Below are 22,804 nucleotides of genomic sequence, written 5' to 3' on the forward strand. Positions count from 1 at the left end.
AGTTCTATAAAACATCTTTTTTTTTTTTTGTAGGCGATGCAGTGGCGCTGTAGGTGGTGCTGTCGTCTCACAACAAGAAGGTCAATGGTTCGAGCCTTGGCTTGGTCAGTTGGCGTTTCTGTGTAGAGTTTGCATGTTCTTCCTGCGTTTGTTACATGGGTTACATTTCCTCCGGGTGCTCCGGTTTCCCCCACAGTCCAAAGACATGCGGTACAGGAGAATTGGGTAAGCTAAATTGTCCGTAGTGTATGAGTGTGTGTGTGAATGAGTGTGTGTGGATGTTTCCCAGAGATGGGTTGCAGCTGGAAGGGCATCTGCTTTGTAAAACATATGCTGGATAAGTTGGCGGTTCATTCCGCTGTGGCGACCCCAGATTAAAAAAGGGACTAAGATGAAAAGAAAATGATTGAATGAATAAATCTTTTTTGTATTCTGTTGAATTATCTGTGGAATTTAATTCGAGTAAAATTAATATTCGTGCAAAAGATTTCTTAAATTATCTTAGCATCACTCCAGTTGTGTCTTTAGATTGTTTTCCAATTACATTTAGAATTAATTCTGTCATTTATTTAGAATAATAATTGTATAATAATAACAATAATACTGTTATTTACTTATAATTATATATACTAAACTACAAATGGAAAGCTTATTTCATCCACCTTCAAATTATATTTCAATCTCAATCTCACAAAACAGACCAATATGACTGGCTTTGTGGTCAAATAAATAGGACTAAGTAAATAATGCTCCTACTGCAGTTAAAATAGATGTACCTCTTCAAAATGGAAGAGCTTGTGGGAAGAAGCTGTTCCTAGATCTATAATGCCTGGTGAATGAGCTGGCAATCAGCCGGCATCAGTTCAAATAGATTGTGGACAAGAATGAGTCTGTGTTGATGGTACCTGACCTTGTTTTTTTTCCAGGGGGCTGGACAGGCAGGCATCAATAATCCTCTGTGCTATCCAGACTGCTCTTTTTATTCTGCTGATGTCTGATTTGGTCACCTAACCAAACTTGAACACAGGACAGACTCAATGACGGCTGAGCAGAACTGTGTCAGCAGCTTCAGTGTCAGGTTGAACAACTTCAGTTCTTGAAGGAAGAACAACCTTTGCTGGGCCTTTTTCACTCAATGTCCCACTTCAAGATCCTTCCATTGAACTTAATGAGTACAGACATGTCACGATCACATCTGTAGTCATCTTTTGAGTGACTGGTGTTGGCCAACCTAAAAGAACTGACTGGTATATTGCCAGATACTCAGTGCTTGCCTGCAGATGTAGATGATGCAATTGGAAGCAAGAACTTATTCGTGGACTTCATTTTGGCTTCCAGTACCATCAGGCCGGGTCTTCTGTCATTCAGACTGACCCAGTCTTGTCAGAGGATCTTCAGCTTTCTGACAGATAGGCAGCAGTTATTGAGGCTCTGGAAAACTCTCACTGAAAACCTTCTGAGGTTTGTAGGCTACACCACAGTCATCGCCAGCAATCATAACAACCTGGAGCTTAACAGAGCTCAAAATAGTGGAGATGATCAACTTCAGAACGGGCGACCTGGAAAGGTTGTTTGCAATGCAATCTCAGGGCAACTAGTAACTTTTTGATGTAGTGGTTAATTTTATAAATTTGTACAATCTTAAAGCAATCACAGCCTCAAATCTTTTTGAATATGATGCCACAAGCATCAACACATGTCATTGGGAATTTTTGCCCATTCCTCTTCGCAGTACCTCTCAAGCTCTATCAGGTTGGATGGTGAACGCATTCATCTTTCCCTCTATCCCGACTAGTCTTCCTGTTCCTGCTGCTGAAAAACAGTAGGGATTGTATTAGCCTGGTGATGAGCGGTGACTGGTTTTCTCCTAACTTAGGGCCTGGCATTCACTCCAAAGTGTTCAATTTTAGTCTCATCAGACCAGAGAATTTCGTTTTTTTATTGTCTGAGAGTCCTTCAGATGCCCTTTTGGCAAATTCCAGGCAGGAGTGGCTTCCGTTTGGCTACTCTACAATACAGGCCTGATTGGTGGATTGCTGCACAGATGGTTGTGCTTCAGTAAGGTTCTTCTCTCTCCACAGAAGACTGCTGGAGCTCAGACAGAGTGACCATTGGGCTATTGATCAATTCCCTGACTAAGGCCCTTCTCCCCGATCACTCAGCTTAGATGGCCGACCAGCTCTAGGAAGAGTCCTAGTGGTATGTCATACAGGTGTATGCCTTTTCAAATCAACTGAGTTTACCATTTCTGATCTCCATCTCAAGAATCAGTGGAAACAGAATGTACCTGAGCTCAATTTAGAGCTTTATGACAAAGGCTGTGAATACTTATGTACATGTGATTTTTCAGCTTTTTTATTTTTAACAAATTTTCTACCATTTCAAAAACCTTTTTCGTCATTATGGAGAATTGGGTGTAGAATTTTAAGGAAATAAATGAATTTAATCCATTTTGGAATAAGGCTGTAACATAAAACATGTGGAAAAAGTGAAGCGCTATGAATACTTTCCAGAAGCACTGTAGTTAAATTGTAGTGTAGTGAAAATTATTTCATCATTATGCATTCTCTTGTCACAAAGCTGTTTGAGTTTCTTTCTTTTGTTGAACACTGAATGTTGGTATAAAGACTAACTTCCATAATATTTGTTTTTATTTAAATTGTTATTGTTTATCACCCAAAAATTTCTCTCCCTCATTCCAGTGGTGGTACAGTATGTTCATAATGAGCCCAGTCTACCCTTGACTTCAGTTCCGCAAGTCTGAGAAAAAAAAAAAAAAAAATTGTGTCGTTTAAAAACTCAATGTTTTCTTCGTCTACGTAGCCGTCATCCAGATTGACGTCTGTGGTGTCGATGTCATCAAACTCCATGTTATTTAAACCATTCGTCAGTGACTACACAAAATCACAAAGTGAGGTTACCTAAAGTCTGATGCTGGGTTCCCGCCAAATGCGAAGAGAACTCATGGATCACTTCACTCGACCAGCTGAATGTTTTTCGTCTCAGGTTCAATTTTAGGAACTTTCAACAAAATAAGCAACTAAGATTACAACGGTTTTTCCTCATTAAGGGTGAACTATAATGTGTTTTATTCTATAATAATTTGAATTAATAATAATTTGAATTAATTAATAATTTAATTTCATGTTATTTTAAACTAGCAGCATAAACATTCAATTAAAATCACATTTTCTAAAATGTTCCTTATCTCCTTTTGTATTCTGTGGAGGAAAGGGAAAGCTTGCATGGTTGGAATGATACGAGGAAGAAGATATAAGACATAAATGTTTACTGCAGAGAGAAAACTAAAGCTTATAATGATGCTAGCAGAATCTTTTATATACTATAAAGCTTGAAACACTTTAAAACTTCTTCCAATTGTGGCAGAATATGTAGACTATTTATCAGCGCAGATAACAACTGCAAAACCACTGATGGGTATTTTGCTCAGTAACATCAAAAGGTAAAACAGGTATATTGCTGATGTATGGACGGTTTTTGTACAGTAGATTGCTTTAAACTTTTCTCACTATATTTTCAGATTTAAGCCCAAGGTAACTAAATACACAGACATTTAATAGAGTCAACTAAACATGCAAATCACTAGTTGACCTGATCTGAACATTCATTTTCTTATTAGCTTAGTTCCTTTATTCATGAGGTATTGCCACAGCAGAACGAACCACAAACTTATACAGCGTATGTTTTACGCAGCGTATGCGCTTCCAGCTGCAACCCAACACTGGGAAACACCCATACATTCTTAGATTCACATACACTACGGCCAATTTAGCTTACCCAATTCACCTATAGTGCATGTCTTTGGATTGTGGGGAAAAACAAGAGCACCTGTAGGAAACCCACGCCAACACGGGGAGAACATGCAAACTCCACACTGAAATGCCAACTGGCTCAGCCGGCACGCGAATCAGCAACCTTCTTGCTGTGAGGCGATTGTGCTAGCCACTGTGCTGCCCCCTGACCTGAACATTTATTTAAAAGTATAGAACAAAAATTTTTTTTTAAAGGTTATTTAAGCATAGTGCAGTTTTACTCTTGCTCTCTCTCTTTCTCTTTTTATATATATATATATATATATATATATATATATATATATATAAATAAATAAAATCTACTTTTTTGCTAGTTAGATTTACACAGTCATATTTAACATATTATTTTCTGTTTATTCAACACAATGCCATTTTATTAAATTAAAATAAAACTTATTTTATAAAAAAATAAATGTCTTTTTATAAAAAAAACAAACAGATTTTTAAATGAATGTGCACACATTAACATGCATTCTTTTGTTGTTAAACTATTGTAATTTCAAAGGATAGTTCACCCCAAAACCTATATTTTCTCATTATTCAATCACCCTCAAGTGGTCTCAAACCTTTGAGTTTCCTTTTTCCATTGAAAACAAAAGATTTTGAAGAATGTAACCGGTAACCATTCACTTTCATAGCAAGAATAACAAACACTATGGGGTCAATGGTTATAGATTTCCAATATTTTACAGAATATCTTTTGTGTTTAACAGAAGAAACTCAAATTACCAGAAAAAAGTGAGTAAATGACAGTTTCCACGACACTATCCCATTAACGAAGTACAAAAACAGAAACAATATAATGACAGTTCAATCTATTAGTATAGTAGTTATCTTTATTATGAATAATGGCACCATGAATTGTCATGGTCAATAAGTCTTGATGTACAGGTAAAATGTCAATTGAAGGTCCAGAAAGAAGTACAAAAAAAAAAAAAAAGAGATCACAGACATTTTTTTTCCATTGGTGGTACGGCCTAAAAAACGTGTTTATAATGAACCCAGTCCGACTTCAGCTCTGCATTTCTAACAGCAACGAAAAAACAAAACAAAACATTTGGTCACTTAAATAAACTCAATGCTTCAGTGCAGATGGTTTAGTCGTCTAGGAAGTCGTCATCCAGATTGACATCTGTAGTGTCGATGTCATCAAGCTCCATGTTATCCAAATCATCCTCAAGTTCATCGATGACCTTCAAATAAAAACAATAAGCGAGGTTACCAGAAGTCCGATGCTGTGTTCACACCGAACGCAAAAGAACACCCAGATCAAATCACTTGCTCTAGATTACTTGCTGGATGCGTTTTCACCGTAACTTTTTCACTTAAGTTACATTTTTGGCATTCTTCATCATTTGTACCACCTAATGAAAAACTGACCTCGATTTGAGCATGTGCATTGACTTTGTAAATATACATGCAAGTAGATTATATATATAATTCACACTGATAGAGAACTCAGCATGACACTGATTAAATGCAGATTGTGTCATCTCCAAATACCTTCTGTTCTGCTGCTGTAATTTCAGGAGTTTTTTCTTCTGTCTTCTCTTGGAGCTTCGGGTCAGGTTGGGACTGTGCAGAACTCACAGCAGACACTGATGAGACTGAGGCCAAAACCTCTTCATCCTCCGAGACCTCCTGCTTCAGCTGTTCACAGTAACACACAACTCATTTTATTAGTTCATGCAATAAGTGACAACACATTAACACACATGAACGCACACACGCACCTGTGTGGGAGCAGGGAGAATTCCTTTGGGTTCATAACCACTGGCCTCCTCCAGCACGTTCCTTTCTTCATTAGGCTTTAAAACAATGAAAGAATGAAATGAACTACAGTCATCTTAATAATTAAAAAAAGACTTATAATTGGGCAAGATTGATTTTATATTATATATGCTTTTTTAATTATAACTAATCTTAGCAAGAAATATGTAAACAATTGAAATGCAACAGTAAGTTCAAACAGTCACAGCATTTCCTTCCTTCTCATGGAAACATTAGGAAAGAGAGTTCCAGACCACAGCAGTAAGAACTTGGCCCTTTGTTCATGCAATTTTAAGGCTTCTACATTCATCAACAAGCCAGTAAAGTAGGTTTATGCTGTGCCACCTATATTGGATCTTGCAGTGCTGTTGCATCATGAGTCTGAGTAACGGTTTTTATTATGTGGTCACTAATGCTCTGTCTGTTATAATAGATCATTAGATATACACTCAGTGTTTATGCATTTTTAACCTATAATCACAACACTGTCCCTCTCTGAAGATGAAGTCCATCAAACACACATGCAAACGTTAGTGAGCACACAGTGGTTCGGTTGAACTTCAGGAACTTACAATCAAAATTGCTGACTTCATTATTTATTTATTTAATTAAACAATTGATTAAAAAATTTTGTTTAATTAAAAAAATGAAAAGGCCAATCACACTAGTGTTTATTTATTCCTAAACTTACAAAGTTTATTTTTTGTATATACTGTATAATTCTCGCTAACATTATAAGCACTCCAGTAGGGCGGCACGATTCTGGCTAAAATGTGAATCACAAATTTTTTTTGTTGCTTAAAATCAAGATCATGATTCTGTAAATGTAAAATAAAGGTTAATATGATTAGCCTATTTTTATTGTTAATTCTGAAATATATGGTAAAACAACAATAATAATATCAGGCCTATGTGTAATTCTACTGTTGCTTAAAATGCTCAATTTTGTATTCTGGTGGACTTGAACAGACTTTCAATATGTCCAGTTTGTTAATTCACAGTACAATGATGACATCAGAATACAACTATTTATAATTATAAAGTTGATTTATTGTTTAAGACGTGCTTGTCATCTGCCATTGACAACATTATTAGACCATTATATTTCCATTATATATAGGTTAGGGTTGTTATACTGACACAATAAACATTTATTTTCATCCACAACAATCTGTGTTCGCTATGAAAGAAAAAACATTAAAAGCTTTTTATAATCATAACTCTAATATGCCATATGATGATTTAAATGATGTGCGCACAGGTTCCACTTTCAATCAAACCTCCTGCATGGCCCTTAAACGATCGCTCTGTGCAACAAACTGAACGTTTTTTTCAACTTTATTACCTGTTATTCAAAGCCCATGCAGGTTGTGTTCAATAAAGTAGAGGTCATGCGTGCACACGCGCGTTCTTGGCAGTAAACAAACAGTGCGTCAGCTCACGTGCGGTTTCGCAACCGTGAATACATCATTACATGATAAGTGAAATCTGCAAAGTAGCCAACTTAGTTTTTTTATTATTATAGATGTTTTAAGGCTGTAAAACCGAATGTAACATAACGAAGATTTATTTATTCTGTAATGGTGCTCTATAGCTGCGTATTTTTACCTTCCTTTAGCATGTTCTTTTTGTGACATGGTAAGCATTTTCCTCTGCTTTTTAGTTGCTACCGCAAGTGCCTTAGACTGTGCAGAACGTTTTGTCAACATTATGGGATTTGTTGGTGAGAAAACTTGCAAACATACAGTACAGCACTTCACACTGCTAGCGATCAAATATTTCTGTAAATTTGGCAGGCTGAATGCACTCTGTATTGCACAGAAGACAGGGCATAAAGGAGATTGAATGAAAATGGTCGACAGCCAATCAGGATAGCAAAGCGCTAATTTAGTCACAGAACACAATGTGCTGTAAAATAAAGCGTTTCAAATTGCAAAAAAAGGCAGAGAAAGGTGAACCGCATTATAGCAAGGGACCACTGTACCCATTTACTTATACATCTAAAAAGCCATTTTAAAATATTACGAACAACTGTTATAACACTAAAATATGGGCATGGATGGATGGAAGGATGGAAGGATGGGTTGGTTGAGCTGGTTTCTCACCGTGATGAGTGGGTAGTCAGAGGCAGGTCTGGTTTGGCCGAGGCTGGTCTCTTTCAGGTACTGCTCTGCCACAAAAGCCTCTCTCAGGCCTGGGAACAGGTTCTCATACTCTGTGGGGTCTGCCAGAGACTCTGCTGCTTTCTGATTCACTTTAGACAAACTCTCTCTCCAAAGCTTCACCACTCTGAAAGCAAACAGTGCATATTTGTGTTAAAAAAATAAATAAGAATTACATACATACATACATATATATATATATATATATATATATATATATATATATATATATATATATATATATATATATATATATATACACATATATATATATATATACATATACATATATATATATATATATATATACACATATATATATATATATATATACATATACATATATATATATATATATATATATATATATATACACACACACATATATATATATACATATACATATATATATATATATATATACACATATATATACATATACATATACATATATATATATATATACACACATATATATATATATATACATATACATATATATATATATATATACATACATATATCTCAATGATTCATAATCGATTAATTTCAATGTTGTGCTGTAATGTGTATTTATATAGTGCACTTGAAGCTGTCAATCACTTTTTCCACAGGACTCTGGCATGAATAGGCAGAGTGATCAGTATCGTAATAATGGCGTCAACAAACTTGATTGGTAAAAAAAAAAAGTTCCCAACAACAGTATCTGAAGTTTTCGCTAAAATTACCAAGTACAAGCATGAAAGTGAAAGATTGAAGCAGTGTACTGACACTGTGACGATTAGATAGAGACAAGTTAAATTAAATAGCACGTTTAACAAATACAGTGAGAGGTGATCCAGTAGTACATCCTTGATAAACAGTTTGATATGCACTGCTTTCTGGGGTTTTGTGCTCAATGCACCCACTGACTGCCTGGAGCTCAGATGTGCACGTATGCCTGTATGTGGTCAAGTGATGTGCGTTTACAATGGTATTTGGGGTTTTCAGAAATGCTAGATGAAACGTCAGTGTGGACGTGGAACGTTTTTAATTCAAAATGCCATTTTAAAACTAGGACGCATTACTGTAAATGGGGCTTAAATGTGTATTTTTTGCAAGTGGGTTGCTACTGGACACAGAGGAGGATCACGATGCTGGCTCAGCATCTTGATATCTATGGCATCATCAATCGACCAAACCCGAAATGAATGAATGAAATAAAGAAGGAGAGAAAGAAAAATTGAATATGAATACAGACCTGGAAACTTGACTGGGTAGATATGTGCGGGCAAGAAAGGCTGCTTCTGGCAGACGATTGGTCTTGATCAGAAGTTCCAAACAGTTGTCCAATCTGGCAAAAACAAACAAAACTCAAAATAATGCTAAAATACCTTCAACATGATTTCTCTGAAATTAAAATGCACAATGTTAACACATCTATACTGCATACATCTGTTTAAATATCAGTGTGTGTATTTCTTTTCTACAATCACACTTACTTTCCCTGCAGGAAGTATGTCATAAAGGCGACATTGTTTTTGCCGTCCCGCTCTGCTCCCTCCGCAAGCTTGGCAACCATAGAGGCGTTGCCAGATGCAGTGGCCAGAAGCAGAAGACCTCCATAGTCCTGGGCATGATGAAGACACTCCTGTGCCAGTCCAAACTGGCACTTACTGATGGCCAGCTCTGCCAACTGCTTCCACTTCTGCTCCGACTGCACAAGAAAAACAGCAACATTAGCAGTCAACATTATAATAAAAGTCAGCTGTTGTTAATTTTTTTCTATTTTGAAGAATTCTGAAAACCATTGACCATCATAGTGAGAGAAAAAAAAACAAACACAAGTCAACGTCTACCGATTTCCAGCATTCTTCAACATATCTTCTTTTGTGTTTAAGACAAAACCACTTGAAGGTAAATAAATGACAGAATTTAGATGTTTGATACTAGTATGTGTTACAAATAAAATGGTGCGCAACTGAGCTCAACCGCCACTAGGGGAGCCGTTTCATTAGAGTATATTAACAAACCTCAGCTTCTACTGCAAGCTGGTATGCGATTTTCAGCTCTCCTAACTGAAGCGCCAGCTCAAAGCGGTGCTCTGGATCAGTGGACACAGCCAGAGCCTGCTGCTTGAAACCCTGTACGCACACAGAAAAATATCATATAAAGGCACTAACTCTAAAATAACTTAGTCTAACTCTGCTAGTGCAAAATTGTCAAGTTTTACCTGTTTCTCTAAGAAGTGGGCAACTCTGGTTCTCTGTTCTTTAGGGATGGTGGGCAGCACTTTATCTGCCATGCCAAAGTCTCTGCGCATGACGGCAGTTTGGTACTCCAGGACAGACACCAGGAGAGAATAACTAACAATGTTCAGCTCCTTATCACCCAGGTAAAGACGGTCATCTTTAGGAATGTATCCCAGAAGGTACATCGTTCTAAGAAGAAGTTACTGTTAGACTGAATTTAAAACAAAGAAACCTTTATTCTAGGTTTATTTTTTAATTATTTGGAAACATGAACACTTCTGTAAGTCTGAGAAGGCGTTTTTAATTTCCCAAATGTGTTTCATCTCAAATAAATGCTGAACTTTTGAGCTTTTCTTCCATAACAAATACAAAAATTAAATAAATAAATTGAACGCGACAGAAATATTAAGGGCCACAACTTAATAAATGCTTTCAAATTCTGCTTTGCCATCACAGCAATTAAATACATTAAAAGAAGAAAATACAAAAGAGGCTCTTTAAATTGTAAAAACTCAAATGTAGCCCTGACAAGAACTAGTGTTGAAAAACTAATGTTTTTTTTTTTCTGACAGTACCTGTCCAAGTGAGCAATGGTGACAATCTCTCCTCCAACAAAGTAGTTGAGGCGGTTGACTGAGCTGGTGTAGATGAAACAATCTCCCACCCACAGACCAGTCTTCACCACCTCCTGAATCTCTCCCAGAACCTGCACATAAACAACAACAAGAGCTCAGACGTCCGATTTCAAAATGTTGGCTTCTCATTATATTATGAGACGTTAAATATTAGGTACTGGCATCCAAAAAAATATATAAAAAATGTAATTATAATATTCATTTTGTATTGCACAACACTTATGGTGCTCTTAAGCTGGGACACAGATATGTTTAAGGACAGTCTTGGTGGTATAGGTAAGTCTAAGGTTGGATTAAGGTGTAATGAATGGGTCAATGGTGTATATGCAGATCATTAACATGCATGTAAATAATACATGCTTTGTACCCTACGGTCTTGATAAAAATTTAGGTTATATTTAGGGATGTCGAGTAGATTCCTGGTCATGGTGATCAGCCGATAACAAGTTCTGATTCTGATGCTTCAAGCTTTATATAACTATGCCATTGCATGAAAGCACATTTTCCCTCTAAGGATGATGCTTAAGTGGAGATCTCATCTTACCTAAGAGAATGAATAAAGGATGTTGCATGTAATGCCTAAAATATATACATAATGAATATATAAATAAATGCATCTCTTAAAACCATTTAGTGTGGAGATGCCATTGTCAGAAGCAGCTTTACAGAAAATAAAACAAATTTAAAAATTGTAAGAAAGATGTCTAACAATGCAATTTGGAAACATTGCAAATGATGGAGGGCTACTTTAACATGTCTCAAAGAAAAAGTTGAGTGCATATTTGATGCATAAGAAGTTAAGGCACACATTTAAATCCATTACTAAAAGGAAATAGGCCTATAAACTATAGTGTACTGCAATAAGTATATTTCAAGAATTTATATTCTCTATATTAAGTATTGAAGTTTTGAAGCTTTGTTTTTTATTTCCTAATACTTCCAGCCAGGTTTAATGAACTTATTAACACTAACACAATAGCATCAAAAACACAGTACTTTCAGTTCTTGCATGTAAAATGGCCTGAACACATTCAAGGCAATTCAAATAATTAGCTTATTAACTATTAATAGCACCACGATGACCACAGCTCCTCACACCAGCTGGATCGGATAAGAGAGAAGGGGGTTTGCACTTTACTGCTCTATTCACTTACTTAACAAATGTAATGGTTAGCAACATCACTGTTCCTCTTGCGATCTGTTCTCTTACTCATTCGCTCTCATCGCCGTGATTTCAGCTATAAATCAAGATTACTGCTATCAATATGCGCGAGACTCGTCAATCTCTTCAACAGACTGTATAAATTGCATAATTTTCCTGCGCAGGTGCGTCTTACTGTACTAAACAAACACTTTCGATTGCTACATGAGTTCGGCCAGATCAGCGAGTACAGATCGAGTCATGAAATGTGAATATTGGCAGATATCAATCTCCAGCGAATCAATCGGAGCATCCCAAGTTATATTGTGAATGATTTTCTTTCAGGCATTTTATTTCAGATGATAAAAAAAAAAATCTACATGCATGGTCTAATTAAGATGCAACAACTTGCTCATTCTCTGAAACGAAATTTGATGCGTTTTGCTAACCTCAAAAGCATCTTCAATACCGTCTTCAGTAACCCCCTCATTGTTCTCCTGTGATGCGGCCACCTTCTCTGACAGGTAGCGCAGGATAAAGAAGGACTCTTCTGTGGCAATGCACACCAGCTCACCGGAGTCTGACCAGAAAATCTGCAAACACACAAGCAATTGGTTCATGATTTACACAATCATCCACAAAATAAAACAAACAAATAGTGGAGACCTTTAGCAGGTGACTCACATGTTTAGGCTGGATCTCAATTCGTCGAATCAGCTCCGTGTTTTCCCAGTCATAGAAAGCCAAACCATTCACAGATCGAACACCCAGTAGGAAGCCTCCATAAATGCCTGCAAACACCCATTCATTTAAATTAAAGACCACCATGTTTGTACTGCATTCAATGAACGGAACTGATCATGCAGTATTTGTCATCCATTTACCTTCTGCTCCAAAATCTGGCTTAAAAGATTTTTTCTCCTTAAAATTTTTGAAGATCTTCACCACACTGCTGCTTTCCCGGATTGCATACCTTCATTTAAAACAAGTCGGTATTAATTGTTTCGCACAGTCATTAATGAGTTTATACCTCTAAACAGATGTCTTAACTATATGCACTATATGCTTACTCGGATGAATCATGGGCCCAAACAAACTCCTGTGCAGAACCAAAGCTCTTGTTTCTCAGAGCCATGGCGGTGTAGATGATGTACTCTCCATCTCCACACACCACCACAAACCTAAACAACAGGATTAAATGAATGGTGGGATGCTGAGAGGTTAATCAGCCCATTAACACTGGAGCAAGGATCAGCCTGGATGCAAATCAGCTTAATAGCCTTACCTGCCGTTAGGATTGTGCTGGATGGTTTGAGGGTAGATCTCACAGCTGCCCATGTCCTTGACTGCCAGTGGCAGCCTCTCACCATCCTTGATTTCTGCATCCCCCATGGCTTTGAGGTTTGCCTGCTGAATCTCAGAGTGCTTGGCCCAAATGATCTTTCCGTTGGTGTCCATTGACATGGCTGGCTCCTCACGGCCGAGCTGAAATACAAATGTAAACCAGATAACTTAACTACACGTCATTTTAGATTAAACTTTATTATCAGATAAAGTTTACTGAAATGTCATGTAAATGTAATGTGTCTGCTATAAATTAAAATTAAATTTCTTTAAATTAATTTAACAACTTTCCACACTTTATGACACCACGGACACTGTTTATATACGGTTGAAGTCCAAATTTTTTTTTTTTCCACAATTTCTGTTTAACCGAGAGAAGATTTTCAACACATTTCTAAACTTAATAGTTTTAATAACTTTTGACATTTAAACGCTTAACTAGGTTAATTAGGTTACCTTGGCAGGTTAGGGTAATTAGGCAAGTTATTGTATAACGATGGTTTGTTCAGTAGACTATCGAAAAAAATATATAGCTTTAATGGGCTAATAATGTTGACCTTAAAATGTTTTTTAAAAATTTAAAAATTGCTTTAATTCTAGCCAAAATAAAACAAATAATACTTTCTCCAGAAGAAAAAAATATTATTAGACATACTGTGAAAATTTCCTTGCTCTGTTAAACATCATTTGAAAAATATTTAAAAAACAGAAAAAAATTCAAAGGGGGGATAATAATTCTGACTTCAATTGTATATGAAAAACATTAAATTAAAGTGTCAGCTTTGTTTTGAATAAATTACATAAAAAAAATGTGTGGCCATCTTTCAGGGTAGCTTATATTTAGACACGTGCCATGTTAAAAATTAAACACCACATGTTTATTTATTTTAAAAAAGCATATATAAAATTGGTAAACTTAATGATAGTGGCAAAATATAAAGATGTAAAGTGAGGATTAATTACTATTAGCTGCACTGTGATTCTAATTTGTCACCAAATGATTGCAGTTCTTCATATGCCAGACAAGTGTTTTGGTATATAAACCTTCGTTATGGTTTCTGGCATTTTAGTGAGCATCTTCTGTAAATCATGGTAAAAGGATAGATATTATCATTAAAAAAAGACAATAAAACACAATCTAATATACAGGAGTCAATTTTTATATAATTTAACATTAAATTAAATAAAGTTTCATATAAAAATTATTTTTACTTGCTCCATCCAAAAAAAAAAAAAAAAAGATTTTGTTCAGTTATTTTTTTATAAATGTTATCCACACATTGGTTGGACTGTTAGTGGCTGAATGGGTTTTGGCCTGAATGGGTAGCGACATAGGAAAGTAAAGACCTGTTTAAAACAATTTAACACAATTCTTCTCTGAATTTAAAACTTTAGAAGTCCTAGTGGACATCGTGTTATAATATTTGCTCATCAAGGCTGCAACTGTTTGATGAAAAATAGCAACATTATAAAACATCATTACAATTTAAATCAACTGCCATTTAAAAAAAATAAAAAATAAATAAATCTAAATTAAAAAATTAATTCTACAGCACAAATCCACAATCTGGTTAACAGTAAATTACCTTAATATATAAGGTTAATAACTGTAAACTGACTCTCAAAATTCCCTGCATGCCACTTTACTTTAATGCCTTGTTGACATTGCTTTAGCTTGTTTGTTGCTTTTTTCTCATCAGTTATGTAGATTAGAGTTTTGTGTTACATCTAAGGTTGAGAAATAAGGTGGGCATCTTCTGTTAATCATGGTAAAAGTCATTATTATGAAAAAAATGAATAAAAATAGATTGCGATCTAATATACAAAAGTCAATTTTATATAATTTAACATTTTATTTAAATTATTCCTAAGATGGCAACCTTATTTTACAGCAGCCATTCAATCAGTTACCAGGGTTTCTGCAGGTTTCACCAAGTTAAATTTAAGACTTTACAACGTTTTAGGACCATTATGAATGAAATTTTAGACTCAAAGGGCTAAAGGGAAAGGAATTTTTCAAACGGCCCAGATGGTAGAGATTTTTTTTGACCTTTCAAAAATATATATTACAATTTAATATATTTAATAATACAATGACAAATTAATAATAAATTTTTTAAAATATTTTAGATATTTCCTAGCAAAATATTTTAAATATTGTATAAAAAAAACAAAGCTCTACTTGTATCCATACACTTTTTTCCAACATAAACTTTCTTTAAAATAATTTTTAAAAAGTTTTAAGTTTTAAAAACTATAATAAAATAAATCTATGCACGACAATCTGTCCAGGTCAGCAGTAAATACATGGAGCACTTTTAAACAGGTGTTATTGTAAGGAAAATAATAACGCCATTATAATAAATAGAGTTAAAATTTACCTTTTTAAATAAAAAGTTTAAAGTTTTATTGAGATTGGCCAGACGAGGTAGCTATACATGAACAAAGAAAAATTAAGACCCATTTAAAAAAAGATTTAAGACCTACAACACAATATTTCAGTAAATTTAAGACTCTTTAAGGCCTAAAAATTTTGGGATTTAAGGCATTTTAAAACTTTAAGACTCAGCAGAAACCTTTCAGAATTACCATTCTGTTTTTTTATTTTTTGTCCTACTTAGTAATATTGTGAAAACTGACTCTTTGGATTCTTTCATGAACAAAATTCAAAAGAACGTTTTATTCTAAAATAAGGATCTTTTGTAACTTTATGTATCCTCTGCAACTGACTGCTGTCAGCATTGGCCCTGGATCAATCTGATAGCTCTCTTCTAAAGGTACTAAACTTTGCAATTAGCAACCCAGAGCTTTAGCTGGCATGACACACCACTGACAGGCAACAGCATGGTGTGACTTTGTATTATTTTTAGTACCTTGATAATGATGCTGCCTTCATCATAGCCCAATGCGACGCTGTTGGAGCCCCGCAAGCCAGACACACACCAAACCCGCTCCATTCCATAGTTCAAGGTGCTTTCTAGACGGTAAGTGCTGGAGTGCCAGATCCGGACTGTGCCTGAATAACAAAGTTACAGGAAGCTTTAAAGATTGAAGTGTTGCTTTTTTTTCGGTTTATAATGTCTCAGTTTAATGTGCAGAAACCATTGGCTTTTAAAATATTATTTTGCCATATTTTTTTCATTTTTCTTTTTAAAATTACAATCCATTTACACCTGGAATAGGAGAAGCAATTTTATCCACCTTTTTCCTATACCAAATAATGCTTTGTGAGATTCATGAGTAACTTTCAATAGTGAAGTTATTGGAACTTATTAGAACTAACAAATATTTGAAAATTACTGTACTGCAGGGAATATGATGAGAAAGATACGATACACTCAAAAAAGCTTTAGTCACAGATAAGCTTATATACATTAAAACCTCAAGCATAATGTTAGTTTTTTAAAAAGACAGCTATGCAGGGTGCAAACTATGGGGGACCTAATTAAAGCATGGGCTCCCCTAAAAACATGATTTGTGAATTTTTTTGAAAAAATATTTACCATGTGTTATTTTGACATGCGGTTTCAGTATTGTGTAATGTGATCATAGATTATTATGTGTAAAAGTACAATAATATCATTCATTTATGCATGACGACAATTTACACCTCATTTAAAAAAAAAAAAAAAAAAAAATTAACCACAAGCTATTCCTGTCATGAGCATCAAGGTGGCACTGTGGGTGCACCGCAAAGCAAAGTTCACTTATGTCAAAAACTGACAGCCAGATGCTTTCATATGGACGTTAAGACACTGCTTATGCATTTCCCGGAACAAATGATGTAATGTTTTTTTTTGTTTTATTTGCTTAATACAGGCCAAAACAATGTTCTTTTTTAACACTGTGAAGCAGAATGAACACAGAACCCCTTTCAATGTTGTTTCTTTCATTTTCGAATTCGCGATAATGATTTACCAGAGTGAAAACTAAGATCCCATGACATTTTATAGGTCTATGTAAAGTATATGTAGGCTCTTCCTTAATGCCATCATCTTAGACTTATAGAGTGAATAGAAAAATGATAGGCTACATGACAAGGTTATTTACTTATTTTTGATGTTAAGTGAAACATATTCGTGTTTGTTGACTTTATATAAATAAATGTATTCCCCTTACAGAAGCACTGCAGGTATAATTAGACAACAATAGCTATGTTTCCATCCACCTATTTTATGCGCATTTTGCAAATTTGCATAAAAAAAACAGTTGATGGAAACGCCATGATGCGCATAAATTAAAAAAAAAAACACGTAAAAAACTTATGCGCCTAACTGGGTAGGATAAACTTTTTATTCGATAGGAGAAGATGCGCATAAACTGCGATGGAAACACTTTTACCACACAAACTCCAGCATGCGCATTAAAAAAGGTCATGTGACTTTGTTGAAAGAGATCACGTGATGCTTAAAATGTGTGTGAACAGATAAAACATCAGGCTGAGCACATTATAAAACATCTGAAATGTTATTTTGGTCATTATAAAACACCTTCCAATTTCAGTATTAATGTTATTATGTTATTAATGACCTCCAGAATCAAGAGCGACTGTGCTCCGCGTCTGACACCTTCAAACGCCACTGCGCGCTCACTGCTTGTCAGGATTGTCTTCTGAGGCGCATTGATTTAAAAAAGATTCATGCAGCTTCTCCTACTGCAGCAAATGCAGTTTTTACTGTTCATATTTGGTGCCAGTTAATCAGGAAGTGACGATTTTTTTCGCTTTGACTCGTTGGATGGAAACGATGCTTCATTCGCACAACTTTTATGCGATAATCGAGTTTTGCGCATAAAGTTTATTCGCATTTTGGATGGAAACATAGCTATAGTTCTGTTGTTTAGGCTGCTGTTGTTTGTGCATGTAAAAATAAATCCCTAAAAAGATATTTTCAAGGGTCAAAGAAAGTTATTGATGTAAAAACAGGCACTTTGGAGCGACAAAGTAAACCAAAACTATCATGGTGTTTTGTTCATTTAGCCCACATTGTAATAATAGTTACAATTATATAAATATTTGTTTTATATTTATAGATATTTTTTGTTTATATATAGCCGTTTAAGGACAGGGATCCAGCGTCTTGTATAGCCCACATCATTGTGGCAAGGGACTCTCTAGATCACATTTTTTTTTCAATAAAATGTCTAAATAATCATAAATGTGTTTCATAACTGACCGTCCTCAGATCCAGTGATGATGATGGGCAGCTCTGGGTGAAAGTTTACACAGGACACATTCTGAGCATGTCCCTCGAGCGTCTGCACACATGTCTTATTCTAAAAAGAAAGAGATCCAAAGAGATGTAAATAAATAGCCAAGAATGACCTGCTGCATTGAGCATATCAATATCATTTATACCTGATAGTCCCAAATTTTGACCAGTCTGTCATCGGCTCCGGAGATGAGGTAAGGTTTATCTCCTCCACTGTAATAATCAATGCAGTTCACCCCCTTATCATGACCTTCCAGAGTGAAGTTGGGAGAAGATGAACCCAGTTGCCAAACCTGAAACATGACAAAGAAGATAATGTCAGATGGAAGAAAATGTCATAAGTCTTATTTGAATATCCTTCATTCATGAAAGTTCAATTTTACCTTTATTGTTCTGTCCAGCGACGCACTAGCAAACTGGTTGTTGTCTTTGGGGTTGATGACGATTTGCATCACGTAGTGTGTGTGGCCCTCAAACACCTGACTGCACGACCATTTCTTCTCCCAGTCCCACAGCTTTATCAACATGTCATCTACACAAACATATACACCCAATGAGTGTTAAAAAGTCAAATTCAAGACCTTTTAAAGACCATAATGGATGAAATTCAATTCAGCTGAAGGCAGATTTTCAGCTCATCGAGTCTATTTATTTACTTATATGTAATGTGTAAATGTATATTTATTCAGTTTTTAAATTAATTACAGTAATATTATTGACTAATATAAAAATGTTCGTATGATTTATTTACAATACAGTTTGTAAAACAATATTTTTATAAACAGTCTTTTAGTATATATATCAAGAGACTTGCTTTGTTTACCAAATAAGTTGATCTAATTGGATTTGCATTGTAAACATCAAATAAGTTAAAAGGGTAGTATTTTTTATTTTATATATTAAGTTTTTATTTACGATACTCTCCAAATCATTCCCCCATAAATGTACAGATTTTTTTTTTTTTTTACAAAATTCTGCAGAAATAGCAGAATGCAACTGAAAAATAGCAAAAAATGTCCGCAGATTCCTTCTGGCCCTACTAATGACCCGGTTGGGCCAGTTGAAAAGATTTTTACTTGCTCCGTCTCCAAAAATTAAAATGGAGTTATTTATCATAAATATTAATACACACATTCTTTAAAACAATTTATAAAAACTGAGAAGATTTAAAAACAACACTAAACTAAATCTACGCACAATAAAATTGTCTGTCCTTCTCATTGTAGCTATAAATCATAAACCTTTAAACAAATATTATTGTTAGGAAGATAATTAAAACATTTTGGTAAATATTTAATAAATAAAACTGTGGATTAAAATGGAATGTTGGTAATTGAATGCTTAAATTAAAAAGCCTACAACACAATTCTTATGCTAATTTGAGATTTTTGTTTTGTTTGTTTATGGAATTTAAGGTGTTTTAAGTCACCATGGACACCCTGCTATTAGATTTGCTCATCAATACTGCAATTGTTTGATGGAAAATAGCAACACTATAAAACATCATTACAATTTAAATCAACTGTAATCGAAATGATAAAAAAAACTGTAAAAATTCTACAGTAAAATTCCATAACCTGGTTAACTGTAAGTTTCCTTAATATATACGGTTAATAACTGTAAATTGACTTTCCCAGAATTCCCTGCATGACATTTCACTTTTTATGCCTTTTTGTTGACATTGATATAGTTTTTTTGTGCCTTTTTTCTCCTTAGTTATGCACATTGAACTTTTATGTTAGAAAAATAATGTTTATTGCATTCATAGATTATGCTGTTTAGTAATTGTGTGCATGACACAGAGCGTCTTCTAAACATTAGTAAGTTCTGGCCTATCAACCACAGCTGCTTTTTTTACTGTAAATTTAGCTGATTTTGTTCTACTGTGCATAAATAAATAAATGACTTTTTTTTTTATGTGACGCAAAGCTCAATTTTCAGAAGCAGCCATTTCATAAGTATCTGTTCATGTTATGATCAAAATTATTTCTATATGCTGATTTGACGCTTAAAATAAATTTCTTATAAACATCAATGATGAAAATTTGTTGTTTTGAACCTGAATCACTTAATTTTTTTTTAAAAGGTCCTTATTAAGGTTAATATATACATTTATATTAAATCTTTCAGATATACACACAATATAATACGCCATATAAATCATAAACTATAAAATGTGACAGAGGACACCAGGGCTTGTCATTCAAACACAAGTAAATTATTAGACTTATCCATGCCATAATAAGGCTTAGGTCAAAGAAAATGTACTAAAAAGCTTTAAGTTAATAATGTAAATGTAATAAATGTGAATTACAGTCACTTTGGATAAACTTAATATACTAACATCAGATTTCTGACATCAGATTTTTGAATAGCAGCATAAAATATAAAAGTACACAGTGTATTTTATTATATGCAAAATAAATGCTTAATGAATATCTGTACATACCACTGCTTGTGAGGATGTAGGGCTGGGTGGGATGCACAGCGATGCAGCGAATATAATCTGAATGGGCCTCAAACATGTGTACTCGCTCTAGAGTGTTGTAGTTGAAAACTCGGATTTGCATGTCATCCTAGAAAAAAAGGGGGAAAAGTATTCAGAGATGCAATAATAATAATAAAAATGACAATAATATAACAACCCTATTATTTTGCATGCACTACTACATCTTAATAATAATATATATACTTACAGCGCCAGTTATGACCCAATTTTTCCTGGCAACAAACTTGGAAGCTCTCACCGGAAGGTCACAAACCTCAAAAGTCTTAACCAGAGTCTGAGAAAGAGCAATGCAAGCGATTATTAAACAAAAATGCAATAGGCCATGCTGTAATGCTATACGTTAAGATCAGATGAACTATAAAAAAAAAAAAATAAAAAAAAAAAAAGATATTCACTTGTGTTTCATGGTTCCACACACAGACACTGCCATTGTACAAACTGGCCAGCATCCATGGTTCGGACGGATGAAGGTCTACGCTTTTGACACGGTCAGATCGAGCCGTGAGTTTGCGCTTGATGTCCAGCCTCAGAGGCTAAAAGGGAACAAACATTATTAATAATTATTACATCAGCTATTTAGTCAAAAGCAGAAATTATACATCAGTACTCTGAAAGTAAAATAAATTTAGTTATAAATTTAGGGGGGGGGGGGGGGGTACAAAAAATTACGTCTGAACTAAAAAGTAAAAGTTTAAAGAGTTTAAAGTAAAAAAAAATGTGTTAAATAAAAATAGAAAATAAAATAGAAGAATATAATAAAGAATAAAAAGCAATACAGAATACTAACTGATATAAGTGAACTGAATTGTATCTATAATGTGAAGCAGTCCATAATGGTAAAGCAGTCCACACAAACACTCTATGTAAACCATCATTAAAAAAACAGATTTAAGAAAAGAAAGAAGCGACATTTTGAAATTCAATCTCAATATTATTTTCCCAATGACAACAAAACCACTTGTTTTTTGTAAGCTACATAAAAGGATTCAGAAGCTAACATTCACAGCAACATACTAAATAAATAATGATAGAATATAATAATGAGTATATTAATAAAAACACAATAACGGCGCTATTGAAAAGTATATAGATCCAACATAAATGTGTTGTTGTATAACTATTAACGTGTAAGTTACTTCTCTTAGTGTTAGAGTTACATTCATATCATCAGCTGTTAGCCAGAATATCAGATATTACGTCATAACAACATTTAAGCGGACAATGAATGTCAAATACATGTATTATTAAAGCCTTATGTGTTAATAATACTTTAAAATAAGGCTGAAAATAATCGAATCATTCTCACTGACTGAATGAGAGATGTCTATGTGGCCATTCTGAGGGCCTCGGAGGCTAACAGCGCAAGCTAACGTGATTGAAAGCGTATTTTCCTTTAACATCAACGAAACTGCGCTAATGCTCTCCGTAAAATTAATACTAAAGTTAGACTCACCATTTTTGCGTTTGTTGGGTTTGGTCTCCTTCAGCTGCAATGTTTTTATATCATCCACAGTGAGAGTCTGATGTGTTTTTACGGCTGCAGTTTTGTGCACAGCAGACAAATGTGACGTGGAACTTCCTCAATGCAGTTGCGCTTGACGTCGGCAGCGTTGACGTGACACTCTGATGGCTTCGGCATGTTTCGGATGATTTCGATTAAACCCGGCCGGTGACGATATGCGCTTGAGCTTAACCCTCTCCTCTCTTTGATGAAGTTTTTTTTCTGTGATTCTTATTTCCCAAATTCTAAACAAAATAATTATTTTCCTCTAAAGGCAACAGTTTTCACCGAAGCATGCTAATTAAGTACAAGCCACTTTATAATTCACAGTGATAAACAATACACTGTCATTTCTTTGTGACACTTTGTGGTTGTTGTATTTTATTTAAATAACCATTTCTCCACCAAGTACTTTTTTTCTCAGTTATGTACACTAAATTTTTATGCTAGGCCTATAGTTCTAATCTT

The 22,804-nt window shown here is 34.6% G+C and overlaps 1 protein-coding gene across 2 annotated transcripts; it reads right to left on the bottom strand.

The window, feature by feature from the left end:
- Positions 1-4,651: 4,651 nt before the first annotated feature.
- Positions 4,652-22,420, bottom strand: copb2 (COPI coat complex subunit beta 2). Of its 2 annotated transcripts, NM_001001940.1 has the most exon segments (22): positions 4,652-5,026; positions 5,337-5,483; positions 5,567-5,641; positions 7,709-7,892; positions 9,006-9,098; positions 9,247-9,461; positions 9,778-9,888; positions 9,978-10,185; positions 10,572-10,702; positions 12,222-12,365; positions 12,457-12,563; positions 12,657-12,745; positions 12,843-12,953; positions 13,058-13,257; positions 15,990-16,132; positions 18,291-18,390; positions 18,473-18,619; positions 18,710-18,858; positions 20,776-20,902; positions 21,023-21,109; positions 21,231-21,368; positions 22,289-22,369. In NM_001001940.1, coding segments are annotated over 22 exon segments (2,805 nt in total). In that variant the 5' UTR covers positions 22,292-22,369; the 3' UTR covers positions 4,652-4,930.
- Positions 22,421-22,804: the final 384 nt, after the last annotated feature.

This window comes from Danio rerio, chromosome 2 (genome assembly GCF_049306965.1).
Source record: "Danio rerio strain Tuebingen ecotype United States chromosome 2, GRCz12tu, whole genome shotgun sequence".
NCBI lineage: Eukaryota > Metazoa > Chordata > Actinopteri > Cypriniformes > Danionidae > Danio > Danio rerio.